The 22,332-nt window shown below is 35.6% G+C and overlaps 1 protein-coding gene across 3 annotated transcripts in view; it reads right to left on the reverse strand.

Annotated features, from left to right (window-relative positions):
- The window catches only part of unk (RING finger protein unk), a 343,825-nt gene that overhangs the window by 204,535 nt on the left and 116,958 nt on the right, over positions 1-22,332 (reverse strand). For all 3 annotated transcript variants that reach the window (XM_090411598.1, XM_090411597.1, XM_090411600.1), the window contains 2 exons: positions 17,133-17,416; positions 16,271-16,406 (listed from right to left, as the gene is read on the reverse strand). In XM_090411598.1, the coding sequence (XP_090267724.1) occupies positions 16,271-16,406; positions 17,133-17,416 (420 nt within the window). The remainder of the gene's footprint in view (positions 1-16,270; positions 16,407-17,132; positions 17,417-22,332) is intronic.

The following is a 22,332-nucleotide window of genomic DNA, read 5'->3' on the forward strand; positions in this document are numbered from 1 at the left end:
AAGAGTTTAGTTTTGGAAAGAGATAGAAGTCAGAGGGAGTCAAATGGGAATAGGGTGGATCTTCCAACAATTCATAGTGCAGATTCCTTAATTTTCCCATTGCCAAAACACCTTTGTGGACAGGTGCATTTTCCTGATGAAAGATTATTTTTTTCTTCTGCAAACCAAATCTTTTCTAAAATATTTTTTCATCTAGTCTGGTTAAAATATTGAAATAATATTCCCCAGTTACTGTTTTAATCTTTTCAAGATAATTAATAAACAAAATGCTTTTAGCATCCCAAAACATCGATGCCACGACCTTTCCTGTTGATGGAACTGACTTTGTCTTCTTTGGTGCAGAACAACTGGCTTCTGTCCACTGTTTTGATGCTGTTTGGATTCTGGTGTGTAATGGTGAATCCAAGTCTCATCCACGTTAATAAATCGATGACAAAATCAGTTTTATTCTTGTTAAAATGCTCCAAGCACTGTTCAGAGATTTTTGATGCAAGTGCATTTTTGATCTGCTGTGAGCAAATGTGGCACCCATCTTGCACAAAGCTTTTTCATTTGCAATTCTTCATGCAAAGTATATCCTACATGTTCTTTTGAAATGCCTATAGGCTCAGAAATTTCATGCACTTTGACTCGCTGGTCATCCAATACCAAATTGTGCATCCAATGTCAAATGGTTTTTGGTGTTGTTACACTTTTTGGACGTCCTTCACATGGATCATCTTCAAGGCTGGTACGGCAACGTTTAAACTCAGCAGGCCATTTCTTAATTGTCAAAAATGATGGAGAAGAGTGCCCATAAACTTTTATGAACTTCAAATGAATTTCTTTTGTCATTAAACCTTCTTTTACAAAGAATTTTATAACCACGCGATACTCAATTTTATCCATTTCAAGGGATACAGACAACTTTTGCTTCAGGCAACTGTATAAAACAAACTAATTGATAGAATGACTTGCAATTTCACATGGATGCTTATGACAGATGTACCAAGATAAACAGAAAACTTGGATAGTTTGGAGGACTGGGCTACGGAGAATGGATGTCAATTTAATGTGGCAAAATGTAAGGTTATGCATTTCGGGGTGAAAAGATTAGCAGCAGTATATCACATTGGTGGAATTGTATACTCCAGGAGATTGACGAGGCCAGAGATTTGGGAGTATTGGTGGATAAGGAGTTGAAGTTTAGGGGGCACATCACAAAAGTGGCTAAATCAGCTCATCAAATCACTTGGTTATTGAAAAATACTTTAACAAGCAGAGACAAACAGGTTATTGTTCCTCTGTATCGAGCCTTGATAAGCCCCCATCTAGACTACTGTGACCAGATATGGGTGCCAGGGTTTCTTCTTGATGGGAAGGAGGTGGAGAGGATCCAGAGACGAGTGACCAAGATAATAGCAGGACTATGAAATGAACCTTATGCGAACAGGTTGAAGATTTGTGGGCTGCAGAAATTGGTTGATAGGCAGAAAAGGGGTGATATGATTGAGACATTCAAATTACTGAAGGGTTTCTATAAGATTAATTCAGAAGATATTTTTGAGAATAGGACTGGTAGTGGGAGGACTAGGGGCCATCCATGGCTGCTGGGCAAGAGTGTGGTTACCAAGGGTGTTAGAGGTAGGTTTTTTTACTTGGAGAGTGGTGAATGAGTGGAATAAGCTGTCAGTCTGTTGTGGGTGCCATGACTGTAAATGAGTTCAAAGCGAAGTATGATAGATACTGCGTGAATGTCGAATAATTGTTCTTGACATGATGTTAGGGCCTTCCTCGAATAGCCTATGGACTCCTTGGAGTTGCCCATAGTAATAATAGTAGGTGTTATGATGAGCTCGAAAGGAAGATAGTCGAATCTAAAGAAATATCCCTTGATTCATCCCATATAAATAACAGTCTTAGCTACAATCTTTCTGAAGCACACATTGCCACTGTCCAATACTGGTGCTCTCGTGACAACTCTCGCATGTAGTCAATTTTAATTGGAATTCCAGCATGCATTTCTGTTTTAAACTGTACTTCGGTCTTTTATATTAGTTCTGTTGATGTAACTTTATTATGTCTCTGTTATTTTACATAATTCTTTGTCTTTGATAGCTGAAGAAGTTGAATTTTGTTCAACGAAACTAGTAGTATCTCAGCATTAAACTTTATTCTTTTTATTCTCAGTATTATAGTCATTCAAACTAATTTTTTCATAACATTATCTACCGAGTAAATATGTACGCCAATATATATATATATATATATATATATATATATATATGTATATTGGTATTTTGGAAAAATTCAGCAAAAGCAGCAGATTAATTATTAATGCAGACAAGACAAAATTAAAAGTTTATGGAAAGTGGGATCTTGGAGGCATTCCTTTTGGACTAAACCCAAAGAGAGAACCCCTTCATTATACTTTTAATTCCCTTCTCCACTTACCCAATATTTCCAGTCCAAGAACTTACATACAAGAACTTGGAAATGATAGAAGACTGGAAAATAGGGCTGCTCTCCTTTTCTTCTAAAACCATAGTAGTCTAAAAACCATTATCTTTCCTGCTCAGTTGTACATAATAAATATTACTGACGTCACAGAAGCTGAAGAAAAGCAATTATATAGTAAACCTGTGCAATTTTTTTGGTCTAGCCAATACCAAGAAGTTAAAAAGGAATTTCTTCAACTATCAAAGAAGTATGGAGGATTTGAACTTCCAGTCTTAAAATTCTGCTATTTAAGCAATACAGCTTCAAAAATCCATAAAATATTGCAAACTAATCACACATATGCAGACCTTCTCCAGAACTACTTGGGTTTTCATCTTCCCCTGTTTGGAGTTAATGATTATAAAGGTCCAAAAGCTGAGATTGTTCCTGAATTCTACAACACTCTGTGCTTAACTCTAAGACTGCTAAAACACTCCAGAATTGACATTCTTTCCATTAAAAAAAGTAAAATTTGTTATAAAGAAATCTTTAATCTCTTTTGCTGTGAAGTTCCACAGTTGGGTATTGACAACAATATTTTGTTTCATAATTTGATGAAGTTCCAAGGGTGGCCTAACAGGAAGGATCTTGCTTGGAGAATTGCATATGGTCACCTTCCAGTCAATGCCATCAAATGGAGGTACTTTAACATCGGAGATCCAATCTGTGACATCTGTTACCAATTGGAAACAGTAGAACATGCATTCTACAGCTGCCCTCTTGCTCCGAGTATTTGGAACAGATTACATAATGTGTTGGGCATGCCACTATTTATACAGAACAGGCTATTTTTTTTTTTTACAATATCCACCACCTGTCAGCAATGGGAAGAGAATTTTGATTTTTATAATTAATTAAAAAAATACCATTTATGGAAGGTTAGAAAAAAACATGGATTTGAAAACCAGCAATATGACATCCAAATGCTTTATAATACTGTATTGGGGAAATTTTATTGTTCGGTCACATGTTTTTTGTATTTAGAAAGAAGCATTCTAGGAGATATCAAATTTATCGCTAGATGGTGTAGACCACCCACATTATGCAATATTCACCAGGGGGAGATTAAATTCTCTCTATTCTTGCTATGAGAGGTTTTTTAAAAGTTCCATCCTCTTAATTAAATGTAGTATTATAGTCAATTGCAGGGATGAATGGAGAACAATCCCAGGCAGAGAAGGCCAACTCAAGGCGGTTAACCCAGATAGGGCTAACCACCTAGACAGGACTTTAGAGTAGTTTCAATTGATTTTTTGGTTGTTCATCTATATGAGATTGGTGAAAAAGGAAACTGATGGCCTCTGGCTATATGATGATATAAAAGAGCTGAGGCCTTTTCTCTCTCTCAGGCTATCAATCTGTCCTTTTTTCTCCTAATGCTATCAGGCTCTCTTGCACCCCTATACTAACTACTCTAGGTCTATGATGAGCGACCCTTTTCTTTTTCACCTCAATAAAGGTCGAAACCGGTCTGGGTGGTAGCCCTTCCCATTATACACGCCTGAAAGGGGTGCGTTTTGAATTATGGGATACATATTAAGGCAAGTGATATGAAGTCATCAATCTCTATATACAAGTAGCTCAGACGTGAATAAATATATTTCATGCACAAAACTTTGTTTTGCTTACTTGGGAAAAGGATTAAAACCAAGTATAAAATTTCTACACACACACACACACACACACACACACACACACACACACACACACACACACACATCCTACCAATAATTATCCGGACACTTTATCAATTTACAATTGATACCAGCAGGCAAACCCTAATATCAGGTGTGTTCACTTTTGGCTTTGATCACCTCCTGCACCCTTTGAGGTAGGCTTTCCACCAATGTGCTGCAGACATCAGGTGGAATTTGTCTCCATTGCTCCATCAAAGCAGCACTGTGCTCAGCGACATATCGAAGAAGTGCTGCTTTGGACCTCAATCGCCGCTTCAATTCGTTCCACAGGTGTTCGATGGGGTTGAGTTCAGGATTCTGTGCAGGCAAGGGCAGTCGTTTAACACCCATCTCTTCATACTATATAATAACAGCTGAAGCTTTGTGGCGTGGAGCATTGGGCATTGTCGTGTTAATAGTAACACAGGTCCAGTCTATAAAAACTCCACAGTGTAGACAGCACCTGATTATCCAGAATATCAAGGTGCTGAGCTGCCTTCATGGAACCATGGACAACGACCAGTGGTCCAACTCCAGACCAGCTGAATGCACCCTACACCATTCCAACACCAAACTTTACTGTGGATACAACACACTGTGGTAAAGTGTTCGCCAGGCTGCCTCCACATCCACACCCTGCCATCACACTGGAAACAAGTGAACCTTGATTCATCGATCGAGAGTAACATTTTCCACTGGTCAGTTGTTCAGTTCACAGTTCTTTGCACCAAGACAGACGGACAACCTTGTTAGCTGTTGTGATGTTCGGCTTGTGTTCCGCCGCTCTTCTGTGCAAGACCAGTAAATGGAGTTCTTTTTGTACAGTATTAATGCTCACCATGGTGATACTGGAGCTCTGAAACTCATCACAGATGGTCTGTGACGATTGTAGCCGGTTTTTGCATCCCACCCATTTTAACACCCTCCTGTCAGTCATTTTCAGAGGCCTCCTCCCTGGGTGATTTCTTGCACTAGTGATGCCAAAACGTCCCATTTGTTGATCACATCACCAACCGTTTACATTGGAGGCTCCAGGTGAGCGGGAATGGTACGTATGGGCATGTCACCAATGTGACAGTTCACGATGACACCGCTCTCGAAGTCACTGACTTCACGTCGTGCTGCCATACCAGCAATTAAGTTTTAAGCAATTATGCATCGAAATATAGCAACCCCCAGAATAAACTGGCAAAATGTTAAATGAAAATACTAAGTTTGATGCTTAATGCAATTCAGATTGCAATAATTCCAACTGAGAACACACGCACACATTCACAATATTTAGGAATATCATGAATAACCTGAAGTAATAAATGTAATGCATTTCATTAAGTCTGTATGGTGTGTAGGTGAGAATTTCTCGTTCACAATATGTCCTTAGGGCCCTTTTCAGGCTTTGTAGTTTGTAAGGTTGTTCAAAAGGTTGTTTCTTTAGCATATCTGGAATGGAAAAGCTCCGATCAGTTTTTCTGTACTAATTATTATATTTGTATGTGATATAATTATTTGTCTGAGGTCTTGTTATGTCGTATGCATTTGTGGCTATTATGTAGTTGGAATCAAATTAACATTTTAGCGTATTTTCAGCTGTCGCAGAGTGCATAAAGCCAGTTTTATCTCTTTGTTTCCAAAAGATTAGCTTTATCATTTTTTACTGTAATGATATTAATCTATTTAGTTTGTAGTGAACACAAAATGCGTACGTTGTTATAGTGTCAATATCAAAGTTTTTTTGTTATACAGAGTATCTACATATATACTAATAAAACATTTTTTATCTCAACAAAAATTCAGTTTACAAATTGCTGAGTAACGTTGTTTTGATAAATGTTTCTTTGTCCAGTTGGGGTTTCTGCTATTTTCCTCGAAACCTCTGCAAAGATTATACACATAATTTTTAAATAATGTTCGTAGACATCTGCAAGGCATGTAGCATCACGCATTGTCTCCTGGTGTGGTTTATAGTTCGTCTAGACTCATTCACACTCCTAGCATTCCCAAAGCACTCCAGCAATGATGCTGCTCATCCACCAATCTCTCAGTATCATTCCTTCTCTACATCCTTATACAACATTCTCTGCTTTTCTTATTAATCTTGTAATCCCACCCCTGCCACTTGTCTATCACCTATCCCTCTCCAATTTCATCACCACAATAGAAACTACATGCAGTCTTATCACAGCCCTGTATAGTGGTACAGCTTCTTTAACTCGATTCATTAGGTGTCTTTCTTATCATAGTAAGAGCATACTGTACAGTCTTTACAACATTTGCAGTATGCTGTAAATGAGCAGCAATTCTCCCATCCCCCATAAGATCACAAAGTTCATATATATATATATATGCAAGCCCTACCTCAGCACTTAAAATGGCACCACCCACCTTCATTCAAGCTAAAAGTTTAAATCTTCCAGAAGAAATTTAATGTCAGCATTACTCCTTATAATTTTCTATCAACAACAAATCCAATATTCTTTATTCATCCACTTGAAATGATCATTAAAAAATACTTGAACAGCAGTGGCCCAAAACAGAACACTGCAGCAGGACAACTTGCTGGTGTAATTCAGAAGACAATCTTCTATCCATCTGATTAATCTATTATTCATAACCACATAGCTTATACACGAGTAAGACAAGGATGTACACTCTCCCTGACCATCTTTCTGAGTGCTATTGATTGGGTGATGAGGAAAACATCTGAAGAAAGAATCGGCATTCAATTGGGATGGTCAAATAAAATCAGTGACCTGGATTTTGCAGACGATATATGCCTTTTGGCACAAAAACATCAACACCTCCAAAAGAAAATAGATAATTTAAACTCAAAAATAAATGTGGATTGAAAATAAATCGTAACAAAAGTAATGAAGATAAACCCCAAACAAGAATTAGTCTTTGAAATACTAGGGAAAATACTGGAACAGGTAGATAACTTTGTCTACCTGGGATCAGTGATCAGCACACAAGGAGGAACCAAACAGGACATACAAAATAGAATCCAGAAAGTACAGATTGCATTCAGTGTGATGAAGAAAATTTGGGAGACAAAGAAATGAAATTAAAAACCAAAATTAGGCTCTTCAACACTAATGTTAAACCATTTTACTATATGGAGCTGAGACATGGTCGCTAACAAAGGAAAACATAAATAAAATACATGTTTACATAAACAAATGCTTGAGGAAGATACTAGGAATATACTGGCCAAATAAAATAACAAACATAGAACTTTGGGAGAGAACAGGTCAAACCAGCATCAGAAATGAAATCACTAAAAGGAACTGGATAGGTCACACAATCAGGAACCCAGATAAAGAAATAGCAAAAATTGCACGAGAATGGAATCCCCAAGGCAAGAGGAAAAGAGGTAGACCCAGGATAACATGGAGAAGAGAACTAGAAAGAGCGGCAAGACAGCTGGGATGTTCCTGGAAAGAGATCAAAAAAGAAGCATTGAATAGAGTCAGATGGAAGTCAATGGTTGAGGCCCTATGCTCCATAGGGAGCGAAGAGAAGTCCGTCCCCTTATAGAGCATATATGCTGTTTTCATGAACAAAGCAAGGTCAATCATCATAACCCTATGTCTACAACCCAGTCCTATATTCTATTCTTAATTGTTTCAACAACTTAACCACCATTTTAAACTTGTCAGCTGTCTTAGCACCATTTGTGCATAGTTACACTAGCTTCTTTTCAATTCTTTGGGACACCTCTCTCTTGCAACACTCATTAAAAAACTAGGTGAAGGAAACAGTTAACTAATTTGCAGATTAAAATATGTAGCAATATTTCATCCAATAATAACCATATTAAAATCTAGCCAATTCAACATCTCTAGCACATTCACTTTTAGTTTCTATGGTATATGCTAGCATGGTTGGCAGAGTGAATAACATCATTACTCTCCAGCCAACAAGGTGTAGGTTTGAATCCCACTTTGGGCATGGTTGTTAGCAAATGTACTTAGGTGGCAGATGAAATCCATCACCTAATGCAGAACTACCTTGCTAAGAGACTGAAATGAAAGAAAGAGTTCATGTTTGGACCCTATATATGGATTGCCAAATTATCTAATCCTTAACCTATCTACAATACACTAATACACTACAGGTTTATAACCTTTTGTGGATGGGATGCACATAAAAAGATCAACCTTTTGGAATTACCACTGTTCACACTAGTAAGAAACACTCATTAAATAATTTTGATGCATCCTCTGTAATTCTCACTTTGCTACCATCAACTATTCATCAGTGTCACCCTGGTATAATTATTCTTGCTTGACACAGTGTCAGAATTCCCTTGCATTCTTCTTAACCTGATAGGCCCATTTTCTCTAACATTGCACACGTTATTTTTTTACCATGACTTTTCTGGCCAGACTTTTACTCCTCGGCTATCTAGTCATTGCGTGATATTTTATACTGTCTGCCTAAATTCTGTTTATCCATTTCACTCCTACCTTATTTATTTGCCTAAGTCTTGAAACACAGTTGTACTCTTCCTGTATCAGATCTGTCCCACCCAATTCCAATATTCTATCAACCTCTTTCACAGCCTACTCATGATTATATCCTGTGAGAATATCACCAAATCCAACACTGAAATTTTATACTACTTCCATCCAATGCTAAGGTATTTATCTCTCAGAGACTAGAAATTCACTATATTTGCTTCTATAACCAAAACCATAACCAAAATTTCTCCCCAAATAGGATAAGTTCATTAAACAAGTTGTCTGACATTGTGATCACTGTGCTCAACATTCTCAGAGCAATAATGACATCCTATTAGATATCTTATTTATTTAATTCACAACAAACAGCTTTCAACTACTAAGTATGCTCAAACTTGTTTAACTTTTTGCATGAGCCTGGTACAATGATGTAGAGGCAGTTAGATTTATTTATCATTTTATTTAGGGATTTAGGGAAGTTTGCAGATTGTACTGGTTTTATGCAGAAGTATAACATCTGCATAAAGTAAAGAGCTAAGATTAGCATCATCAATTTTGATATCAGATTTAATGCCACTCTCCTTCATAATGTGATCCATATAGATAACAAATAACAGTGGAGATAATGTGAACCCTCGTCGCACACGATTTTACTTCAAAACCATCTTCCTGTACCACCTTCAATTCTCACTGCTGACTTACACCTTGTATATAACTGTAGCATTTTGAAGAGCTTTTCTCTTGGCACCTTGTCATATGCCTTTTCCAGATCTTCAAAATTTAAATACAGATTCTTGTTATATTCTCATGATTTCTCAACTATTTTTTTAAAGTGAAAATCTGATCCTGCCAACATCTGTTTGGCCTGAACATAGCTCGTTCTTCTCCAAGCTTCTCCTCCACCATTTTTCTTAGTCATTTCTTAATCATATTTGCATAAATTTTACCACAAACACTCAGTACGGAAATACCCCCTGTAATTCTCATACTCAGTTTTATTTCCCTTTCTGCATATGAGTATTGCGAGTACTCTACTCCACAAATCTAGAATTTGACCCTCTGACCAGGCCTTCTGAATTATGCAATGTAGTCACTGTAAAATTTTTATACCTTTATATTTTAGCATTAGTGGTTGAATATCATCTACTCCAGCTGCCTTTCCACATCTCAGGTTTTTGATAGCTTTTTGTACTTCAAGTACTGATAACATATTCTGATTGCATTCCTTATTCTATCCATATAGTTAATTTCAAGTGTGATTAAAAATAATTAACACATGTTCAATATAACTGCTAACACCAGCTTATCCTATAAAATAATAATTCTTACAGTGGAGAGGAAAAAGCTAAAGCTATTTTGGTGATGGAGCAGGTCCTTTGTAATGACTAGGCTAAAACATTAAATTTAATAGGATTTTAATTAAAGGATGTTAGATAACGTACCTGAGTGAAAGTCTTGAAAGTAAATATGGCAAAAGACTTGGTTAGAGCTGAGACAGTATGCAATTAAAAGTGGTGAGCACAAGACAGCAACAACTGAGTGCAGAAAATACATTAAGGTAAGACATAAAAACCAATGACAAAAAGTTAGCGCTGAAAGGATAAATTTTGGAAAGAATATTATAGGAAAGGATATGTAAATTTTGTATTCTGAAAGAACTGACCATTTTGTTACATTAAAAACGTCATCAGATGAGAAGAGCAGACAGATTTCTGCTTTTCTCATTTAATGACATTTTAATTTAATGAAATGGCCAGCACCTGTCATGTTTGTTGCTGGCTTATTATGTACACAAGTTTTTTATTCTTATTTTCAATTTTCATTCTCAGTTATTTCAAAATCTAAAATTTATGTAATTCATCCTTTTGGTGTTAACTTTTTGTCATTAGTTTTTATGTCTTGTTTATCTTAATGTATTTCTGCACTCGGTTGTCACTATCTTGTGCTCGCCACTTTTAACTGCATACAGTCTTAGCTCAAATCGAGTCTTCTGTCAAATTTTACCATCAAAACTTTTATTCAGGTATATTAATTAATATACTTCAATAAAAATCCTATTAAATTTAACTTTTTAGCCTAGTCATTGCAAAGGATCCGATCCATTACCATTGTGTGTGTGCTATGTACAAGGCTTTTCATAATACCTATTTTTTGTGAAGGATCATTATGTGCGAATATATCTGCCTTTAAGGGATGCTTCCTGTAAACAGAACTACTTCGGTTTTACAGATATAACGTTAACTCCTTACATACTCACATCAAGTTCACTATTGAATGTGAATCCAACTACAATCTTCCCTTTTTTGGATACTTTAATGTGTTGTTACTCCACAGGTAATACTGCATTTTCTGTTTACAGGACGCTATCTGTTATATGCAGATATATCCATGCATCTTCACACCATCATCATCCTTCACAAAAAATAGGTATTATCAAAAGCCTTGTATACCGAAACACATCATTTGTTCTTCTGAGTCTTCTATTAGAAGAATTAAATAAGATAAAACTTATTATATTGTTTAAAAAGATACAGAGAGACTTCGATACAAAAATATTTGATAATTATCATCTCTCTTCCAGACTGCAATCTGATGTTAAAAGGATCAGCATACCATACCTTAAAGGAACATCTGAACAGATAGCAAGGACCCTTTCCAGATATAATTTGTACACCATCTTCCAATCAGCCTGGAGGTTATCTTTCTTACCACCTATCAAAGATACATTATCTTTATCTTTGCCTAAGTTCACCAAATACCCTGTTCTTGTCATCTTTGCTACTTTGGACAGACTGGCCATTCTGCTACTATTAGAATCAAAGAACATCAAGATTATATAAATTTTTGGATTCTGACGGTTCGGGCCTTGCTTCTCATGCCATCGACACTAGACACAGTTCACTGGAACAGTACTAACATGTTACACTACAACAGGTTTAAATTTGATCGAATATTTTTTGAATCATGTGAAGCCCTATGCCACCATCCTAATCTTAGTTGGACAGACTGTATGCTTATTTGTAAGTTTTGGGAAGTGATTGCTATAAATTGTTCATTATTTTTTATTTTAAAATCAATTAGTTATACATCTACTGCCACTTCTCTGAACTTTAATAGTTTTTCCTCCTACTGGAGAGCTATGACCAAGATGTGAGATATTATATGCATGATGTATGATTTGTTCTTGTATTTGGAATTTAAATGTTGTTACCAGCTGTTCAGTCTTCGCCATGAAAGAAGCTCATGACATACACAGCGAAATATATAGGAGTAATAAATTATATTTAGTTTTCTCTTATATGTATGAAGCCATTATTCAAAAAAAAATATACCATTATTAGTCAACACATTTGGCTGAGATGTTTTTGAGAGGGAGTGGATACCATTTGGGTCAAAAGGCAAATATTTTAAATTTTGAGTTGTAGACAAAAAGTAGCAATCACAATGGAATGGCCATTTCCTTGCATAACTTAGCAATAGAACCTAAGAAAATTCCTGTGGAGGAAATAATGATACAGGTTGAATAAGGTATCTGCAGTCTTCCCAACCATGTTGCCAACAACATCAGACTGGATGAAGCCAGTGTTCTCACCCAAGCCACCAAAAAAAGTAACCTATCAAAAAAAGAATTTCAGGCTCTGCAAGAGATTAAAAGCAACAACAGAATAATAGTTATCAATGCAGATAAGGGAAATGCCACTGTGGTTTTAAACCAATCAGATTACTCAGGTAAGCTTCCTTCTTTACTACTAAATCATTCTACCTACCTCCCTATAGACTATGATCTCCCACCAGCACACAAATCAGAACACTCCATAGGCTCTTTAAAAAGGTTACCTCTTGGCCTGTGGAAGTTACAGATTAAAACCTTATAACTAGTTCCCACCCCGGATATATATGGACTACCAAAAATCCATAAACAAAATGTGCCATTACATCACATTGTGGATGGCAATTATTCACCCACATACAAACTAGCCAAAGTGCTCACACAATATACTGGTGTTACACCTGATATCCTGAGAATATAGTATTCTCAGTTATCATGGTGTAACATGAAAAACAAATAACATAAATAAAAACCCCTACATGAAAAGAATAATTTAATATTCTTGCATTCAGTATAAATTGAGTAAAATGTAAAGGCCTATTGTTTAGTCAAGATAACAAAAGAAAAGAATGTATTAAGATGTATTATGACTAAACAAGGAATTTGTATTAAATAAATAGCTAACTAAGAATTAATATAGTAATGTGTTTAAGAATGAAAGAGTTAAGTCCATAAGTATAAAAGAATGAGTCATGAAATACGCTATGTAAGAGGCTACAGATTAAGCATTAAGTAGAATTCTGAGAAAAGGTTTAAAAGAGGGCTAAGATAGAGGCTAACAAGAGAAATAACGGAATATCGCTTAGGGCCTATACCCGGATAGAAACTTCGTTACGAGTTGCCGATCAAAATGACGTATGGCGGCCAAATGCTACCCAATTGGTAGACAGATGGAAAACTAGTAGGAGGTGGGAATAGGAAGTAAGAAAGAGCGCCGTTAGGGAAGCAGCTATAAAAGGGTTGGTAACCCCCCCCCCCCCCCCGTGGCTGTTTGGTTTTTTTTCGAGGAGTAGGCTCTCTTGGGGCTTTAGTTTGGTTTTCTAGTGGACTTCACGGTATTCCTGAGTGGAGAGATATGGCTTATATCCTCATGCCACAACAAGGAATCGAAGGTGAGCGGGAAAGCTATTCCCGTATTCCTATGTAGAAAGCAAAATATACCAAAGAGTCATAGGAAGCTGTGAAAATATCGATGTCCTCGTCTCGGATAGTACAGCCGGCGGCGCAAATGTTCATACAGCCCTGAATTGCAAAGAAGTTATGCAAGCAAGTCCGTTCAGTAGAAGGTAAAGGCCCGTAAGTGAAGCTAAAGAAAGGTATTGTGAACTTTGTCTTATGTTAACTAAAAGTTGTTTGTGATAGGTACCATTGTTTGTGATAGGTACCATTGTCATAATACGGAACTGTTAAAATGATTAGGGAGAAATTATAATAGGACTTTAGAATTTGATAAAGAGTGTTAAAAGTAAACTAGCTAGTGTTGATAATTTGTGAATATTTAATTGTCCTAAGAATCTTGAATGCCTACTACTTTGTAAAAGGAAAGTTAATGACATAGTTGTGTGTTAATGAAGTAAATGGTTTTGTTAATATTGAATTAGATTAGTGCGAATTGAGTAATCAAGTAGCCTGAGGAATTTGAATGCCTAGTGTGATGTGTAGAGAATCGGAATTATCATAAGCATGTGCTAGAGTAGCTAATGAGTTTGTTAGTATGCTTGAAGTTGAATAACCTAATAATGTGTGGTGATCTAATCTTTCCATGTTAAGTAAATTCATGTTTTGTATGAAATTTTGTGGCGGCATGTTCGTAGTAACTTTTGTCGAATCATAGGCCCAACTACTTGTATTAAGCTAATTTTAGTGCGTAAGTAACTCAGTTGAGTATTTTGATATGTACCATGTTTAGAGAAATAATAAACCTTTTGTTTAATGATAAAGAAAGTTGTCTGATATTGCTATATCCAATGCACTGCTTAGAAACATTCGAGCCTAACCACGCGGGGAATTAATGTTAAGAAACGGGAAGCTTAAGGAATTAATGTTGAGTAACAAGAAATAGTGTCACGACTGCAATAGTAACACTTTCAGATATTTGAGTTCCTTTCTCTGTTTATGTACAAAATATCTTAAACTAAATATCTCAAAGGGCGCAGTTAAAATACAAACTAGGGATACTACGGGGAACAGTAGCTCAGATATTAGTAGAAACTTTGGTGATGTTTTGAAAGTAGAAGTTAGGAGAATATGGACGAAGGCAGTTTGTAAAACAAACAAACAAAAATCGTAAGATAGGGACATAACACTGGCAACACACCTTCACACATAAAAAACTCAACCCATTTTAAAGCCAGTATAGAAAACCTCACACTCTAACACACTGACATAATGTGTCCGTTTGATGTCTCCTTATTCACCAATGTCCTACTCAGAAATACCTTAGACCTCATCCAAGCCATATTTCTGCCTGATATCTCTGTCCTATTTCTGTTCACCATGAAACCAGGCTATTTTGTTTGGCAATGAAAATTGTACAAAGAGATAGAGGGAAAAGCCATGGGTTCTTCATTCTCTCCACCGCTGGCCAATTTCTTTATGGAAACCTTTGAAGAAAAAGCCTTAAACTCTACCCCACAAAAACCCACTGATTGGCTACACTACATGGATGATGTGTTCTCCATTTGGTCACATGGCCTGGATACACTCCATAATTTCTTAAACACCTCAACAATCAATACTCCAGTATCCAGTTTACCTTGGAAAAGGAAAACAATCTCCCATTCCTTGATCCTCTGATAATACACCGGCCTGATGGATCCCTCACATCTGACAGGAAACCTACACATACAGGTAGATACATTCACCAGCAGTCACCCTCCCCACCTCCCAACAATATGCAGGCCAAAATTAATCTGTATGGATAACAGAGCACTAACTACTAAACTTAACCATATCCTTAACACTTTCTTAGCCAATGGCTACAACCTCCAAAAAAATAATAAAACTATGTAACAGCAACCATCCTCCCCCCCCCCTTTCAAAGCAGAGATTGCTCAAAATCTATCACCTTCCATATATCTGGGGCACATCCAAAAAATTAACAAAAATCTTAAGGAAATATGACCTTACAACAAGTTACAGACCACATAAGAAATTGGCATCTCTTATCCACTCCAAAGACCAGCCAAATCCCCTAGACCTACCAGGAGTATACCAGGTCTCTTGCAGTTGTAAACTGTCCTACTACAGCCAATATCACGATATCTGAACATAAGGATTACATCTGGTTCCACCAATACAGCTACTCAGGACTTGCTGACTATGCTTTGGACACCCACCACAGGATACGCTGGAAGAAGGCCACTCTATTACACCACAGCAAATACAAGTATGAAAGAAGACTATTCATTGAATCTGCCTCAGCTTTGAAAAACTTTCCAAATCTCAACAAATTTGAGTGCATGACACTACTCCAAATTTGGGAAGAATACATTTTAAGAACGTCAGCCCAAAGGCGAAGACAACCCAATTTAGCACACTAAGGGGGAGGGGGGGGCACTGTTTAAGACTCTGTGCCCATCTTCTGTTGCCTTTATTCAGTCTCGTTTGCTCAGTATTAGTGCCTGCATGCACATATCATTGTTTTTTGCGATCTTGGTAGCAATGTAACATTGCCAAAATATAGAAAAGTTTTTTTTTAATAATTAATAAATATTCTAGTATACGTTGTCATTTCCTGAAAAATTAGAAGCTAGGGCCATTTCCTTTTGTTTACTTAACATATTCTAATATTGGGGAGAACACAAAAGTTTATTATCTTTACATTTAGCACTTACAAATGTTCATTTCTGAGAGCACTGAAGAATCTGAATACAAATACCAGAATGGTTTATATTCTTCTGTTAAACTTATTACTTAAGGAACATCCAAAACATATGTATTAAACAATCAATTTTTTAAGCCATTAGTTCTCTATTCAAATGAATATTAAAGCCAAATCAATTGTTAAAGCAAGAAGTATTTTAATATTATTAACAGGAACTGACCTATATTTATATTTCCTAGGACTTCTTCTACGATCTCTATTATTGTGAAATTGTGGGCAAGCATACCCTTGTCTGCATAATCTTGGTGGTCTTTTGCATGGTTCTGTTTTGTAATTTGCTAAAACATAGTTGGTATCTGAAAAATAATTATTTTGTTGTTTTAATATATCAACACAAATGTGAAACATTATACATTTACATTACATTACATTATAATGGAATATAATATTACATTATATTATAATTAAGAAAAACTGGTCATCTAAGGTTTTAGTATTCAAGGCTGGATGCAAAGAAATTTGCTTTCAGTACCTCTGAATTATGTGGTGATATTTGAATTAGTATCAAAGAATTTAAGACTATGGGTAATCGTTTAGGTAGTAAATGATTTTCATTGCATACTATAAGACCACCATCTTGTCAACTGGATAACTGAAGAGACTTGAAAGTTCCATGTTTAGTATCTATAGCAGGAGACCCAAATTATCTGATCCTAAGCCTACCCATTGTACTACTATAGGTTTAGTTTTTCTTGGGAGGGATTCACAAAAAGAAAAAGTCTAAATGCACTTTTAGACTAATTTATGTGCAGGAAGTAAAACTAGGGTTTCTAGGAATAAAATATATTTTGGTGTCTGTTGGATAAAAAAAAAAAAAAGACCTCAAAAAGTTTCATGCTTCATTCATGGAACTCAAAATACAGCTCTTAAATTGAGAGAGCAAATAGCAATGATCATCTACATGGCATGAAGATCTTACTACAGAGTACTTTGGATTGTACTGTGTGTATATTCAAATTCAGTAAGTGCTCAAGGCAAATATTTTTGCATTAACCTCATATATATACTTTAAATTTCATTACCTTGCCATTTTGGATCATCATTTAGTGCATTTCTTTCTTTATCTAAATTATTTGGTCCTGGTGTTCCATTTGGACCTTCTTCTGTGGTCTCCATTGCTTGTATTTCTCTAACATCATACACTGGATTCCTAAGATCATGGGCACCATGAGCAAATGCACAATGGGGTCCATTTTTAACACAATATCCTCTTGAGTCTGTGTCATAAACACATATGCCTGTTTTATAATATCTTAAATGGTAACGTCGTTCCGTATCTCCAGCAGTACGGTGGAGATACAAGCACCTGGAAAAGGAAAAACCCATATGAAGTATATACATTCAAGTTTTCATTTTAACAACAATGTCAGGAGGTGTAATAATTAATGCATATGTATTTAAATTCTGTTTGAATACTTTTTTATAAATCCTACTAACATTAAAGAAATGTTGCAAAGATGCAACAGACAAGCTATTGTTGGATCCTACTTCCTCTCAATCTATGCTTTGGATCCGACATGATTACTATTAAGATGTTCTTAACTAATTGATAAGTTGTAAGTTGATTTCTAATTCAAATATAAAGAAAATTTATATTTAAAGACTGCGCCACTTTATATCCAATTAACTACTTGATAAAGCTCAAAGTCACAAAGTTCCTCAGTAACCGATTGCACAAATATCTCACAGTTTCTTAAGTTCCAAATACAATAAAAATTCAGTAACACTTCTTCTTCTGAAGCAAACACTTTTAAATCTACACTTCAGCTAATCTCCGCAATAGTTACTGTTAATATAAAGAAATTCTAGGATGAAACTCACACATCTCTGTATAGGAATATTAATGGTTGGAATTTTCTTACCGATAATCTTCTTTATTCATCTACCTTTATGCGCAAACACTTTTTATAATTGTACACACTTTAAACAATAAACGGCACTCATTATAATAAATCTTCTAAGCAATAACTGAATTAATTCACGGTCACAATACACATAATCAGACATTCCTGCATGAAGCACTACTGATCACTCATGAATTAAGGTAACACAATAATTCCTTAACTTTAGGTTTAATATGCACAGTTGTTCATTCCTCTGCCATTCAATTAATTCTTTAGGCACTATAATTCTAAACATAGCTAACAGTAAACTTCAACTTCACAGCCTCTACTATTCTCTCGTTACTGCGTGCTATGCTTAAAGATGCCGTGTGTCCTTGAAAGGTCGGCCCTGAAATTAAATCTCAACTCTAGTATCACTATTCATTCAGTAGTCACTCTGCTGTCTTCCATAGCTATAATTGTTATTCTACAACTTATTAGCTAATCGCTTCTCGACTATTGGACTTTTAATTAGCTGCTTGAGTGACTTGCCGACTCGCTATTATCACACTCTGATTCACGAATGCCGAATTAGAATATCCTCTGATTCCAACTGAATGCCAATCCTCTTTCTCTCTCTAATCTCTCTATATTTTCAGCGTTCTTCCCTTTTATATCCATTCTTCCCACCTAAATTGTTCTCGTGATCTCTTTAACTGAACTTTCAGCTTTTCTCCCTCGCGTACTATTCCAAACTCGCGCTTGCTTACTTATGTCTCCATGACAACAAAACAAAACATTGAGTTATTGCGTAACAATAAACTTCTACAAATAGGAATAAATAGAGAATATTTACATTTCAATTAATGCACAGTTAAATTATCAAATACAAATTCTTATATTAACATTGTAATAATTAAAATAGCTTAATAATATTTAATACAGTCTTTTCATTATTAATACATATATCTTTGATTAATTAATTAAATATTAGATAAAATTAAAGGTAGTTATATGAATATTAAATTGTAAAATAAGTTGTTTACATTAAATAATATTTACACAGGTCTTGCTTAGTATATGGTATATTATGTTAAATGTGAATGAAGAACATAAACACAAAATAATTTCATTCACAGTTTAACACTATACAATGGGAAGCTGCTAATTAGTTTTAAATTCAGGTTTCATAGAAACACTGGAATATAAAGGCAAATGATGACTCAAACCCTTTTCATTAGAGAAAAAATAAGAATGAGAAAGGGAGTGTCAGAGTGAGTTTAATGTCTTTGAACCATCCAGAAATGAAATATATTTCATATGATCTTCTATGAATATATCTAGGCTTTTCCTTTAAACAAAATGGTGTAAGAGTAAAAAACCATTGAAACTCCATGACTTTGTGATCATGAAATGTTTACAGCACTTTACTTTATCCAAAAGGCCTAATACAACTATCTTATAAGTTTCAGTATGGAAATACCGTGAGTAGACATATTACTTACTAATATAATAACAGAATTAACTCACGTAAATTATTCTTTATTCATAGAATTTTCGCCTGAGTATCACAGGCATCATCAGTACAGGTACAAAGGCTAATTAAACAATAACTGTTATATTCACAAAGTGCCACCTAAGTGGCTAAGGTTAAATTTCCTAAATTTATAATTTAAAAAAGAAAAAAAAATTAAATATATGTAAATAAGTTTTTTTACCTTGGGAATAATGTATATTAGGGTTACCAAGTAATTTTATAAACTTGGATATTTTTACTCCTAATCCCAAGTAAGAAAACAGTTAAGTTTGCACCTGAACGTAGTTCAAGTCTAAAGGTGGTGCAACACCAGGACAACTCATTGTAAAGGTGGGTAAAGCTCTGATCACTATTCTTAGTATTTTCCATAATGTAAAGCACATCTCACTAAGAGATGTATACTGCAATACATTATGGGTGGGGGTCACTACCCAGACCGGTTTCAACCTTTTTTGAGGTCTCTTCAGTGAGTAGCTAGACCCTAAATACCAAGGTTTTAGTAATACAGAGCCTTATCAACTTCACCTATACAAGTTGCTACGAGGTGTTTTTATTTTGAATAAGAATCTCTGGAGGAGATATAGATGTAAATAAGTTTTTTTTTACCTTGGGAATAATGTATATTAGGGTTACCAAGTAATTTTATTTACATTTATAAAAAATAGATGTAAATAATAATATTTACATGTATATCTCCTCCAGAGATTCTTATTCAAAATAAAAACACCTTGTAGCAACTTGTATAGGTAAAGTTGATAAGGCTCTGTATTACTAAAACCTTGGTATTTAGGGTCTAGCTACTCACTGAGGAGACTTCAAAAAAGGTTGAAACTGGTATGGGTAGTGACCCCACCCATAATGTATTGCAGTATACATTCTCTTAGTGAGATGTGCTTTACATTATGGAAAATACTAAGAATAGTGATCAGAGCTTTACCCACCTTTACAATGAGTTGCCCTGGTGTTGCACCACCTTTAGACTTGAACTACGTTCAGGCGTTTTTAAACCCTTACTTGGGATTAGGAATAAAAATAACGAAGTTTATAAAATTACTTGGTAACTCTAATGTGTGTGTCTGTGTGTGTACAATTATAAGTTAGGAAAGATTTGCTGATTTATAGAGTACTATCTCCCACAAGGGGGAAAAGACCATTGGATCTGTTTAGGTTAGGGGAGTGAAGTAACATTTCTTTGTAAAGCTGTTCGATTAGGAATTGACTTTTGTGAATGACTTTTGTCTTCTTCCACTGAACTCTATGTCTGGTGTTGTCTGGACTTGCAGAGCATGCCATCAACACCAGACATAGAGTTCAGTGGAAGAAGACAAAAGTCATTCTCAAAAGTCGGTTCCTAATGGAACAGCTTTACAAAGAAACATGTGAAACGTTACTTCACTCCCCTAATCTAAACAGATCCGATGGTCTACGTCTTTCTCAACTTGTGGGAGATAGTACTCTATACATCAGCAATATATATATAAAAGACTAAAACTGAAACAGAAATACAAAGGAAAGTTCCAAAAAGCTAGAGACATCTCAAAACTAAATGAAGACAGGATAAGAACAGCATATCAAAACATATTGGAAACTTAGCTTAAGACCCCAAGTGAAAAACAAAATATAAATACAAGAGCAGAACAACTGCCTACAGTGCTAAAAAAAGCAGTAGAGGAAGTAATTCCTGAAAGAGAAAAGATCAACAAGAAATGGATAACTCAGGAAACCCTAAAAAATTGGTACAAGAGAAAAGAGAACGGAAACTTAAAAGAGATAATTCAGAGGCAGCAGATGAGTTATACTGTCAAAAATGCAATGAAGTATGGAAAGCAGCAAGATCTGATAAAACCAAATGGTTGGAGGGTAAGTGCAAAGACATTGAACAGTACCATGGCGACCACAAAACTAGAGAGGTCTACTTATAAGAAATGTCAATAGGAAGTGGCAAACAAGATCAGTAGCAGTCAAAGATGAAAATGGTAAAGGACAGAAATCATACATAGATGGACAAGATATTGCAGCAAACTATATAAAAATCAACTAAATGATATTGCAACAGAAGTAATCAAAGAACTAAAAGCAATCTCTCCATCAGCAGAGATCTTTGAAAATGACATCTTGGAAGAGGAGGTGAATAAGGCTATAAAAATCTCAAGAACAACAAGAGTCCTGGAAATGACAACATAATAGGCGAGACATTAAAATATGGCAGAGAATCAGTTGCAAAAGAAACATAAGCTATGTAATGAAATATGGAGATCAGGGTATGCCCCCAAAGAGTGGAAAAAAAATTGGTCTTAGTTGTTCTTCATAAGAAAGACAGTGCTTTAGAATGCATCAATTACAGAACTATTGCATTAATGAGTCATCTTGGCAAAGTGCTGATGAAAATACTAACAGAGCGCCTGAAGGGGCATATGGAGGCACATCTTCCGGATGAGCAAGCCGGATTTCGACAAGATTGAAGTACAGTGCAACAAATACTCGCACTAAGACTAATAGCAGAGAAAGCTCGAAGAAAGAACAAAAAGATATATTGCTGTTTCGTGGACTTCCAAAAAGCATTTGATAATATTGACCAAAATATAACATGGGCTGTCTTGGAATCCTATGGTGCGGACAATAAATTGATCTGCCTGCTGAAAGATATAAATAGCCAAGCACAAGCAAAAATCAGAATAGCAGGTGAGACTTGAGATTGATTTGCCACTAGTCAAAGCACAAGACCAGGGGACCCAATATCACCAATAATCTTCATCACACATCTGGGAAGAACACTAGATAAGATTAAAGAAGAAGGTGGAGGCATTTCAATAAATGGAATGAGAATAAACTACCTCTGCTTTGCAGATGACATCGTCGTGA

The sequence above is a fragment of the Typopeltis vanoorti genome, chromosome 21 (assembly GCF_054136105.1).
Source record: "Typopeltis vanoorti isolate ZY-2024b chromosome 21, IOZ_Tvanoo_1.0, whole genome shotgun sequence".
NCBI lineage: Eukaryota > Metazoa > Arthropoda > Arachnida > Uropygi > Thelyphonidae > Typopeltis > Typopeltis vanoorti.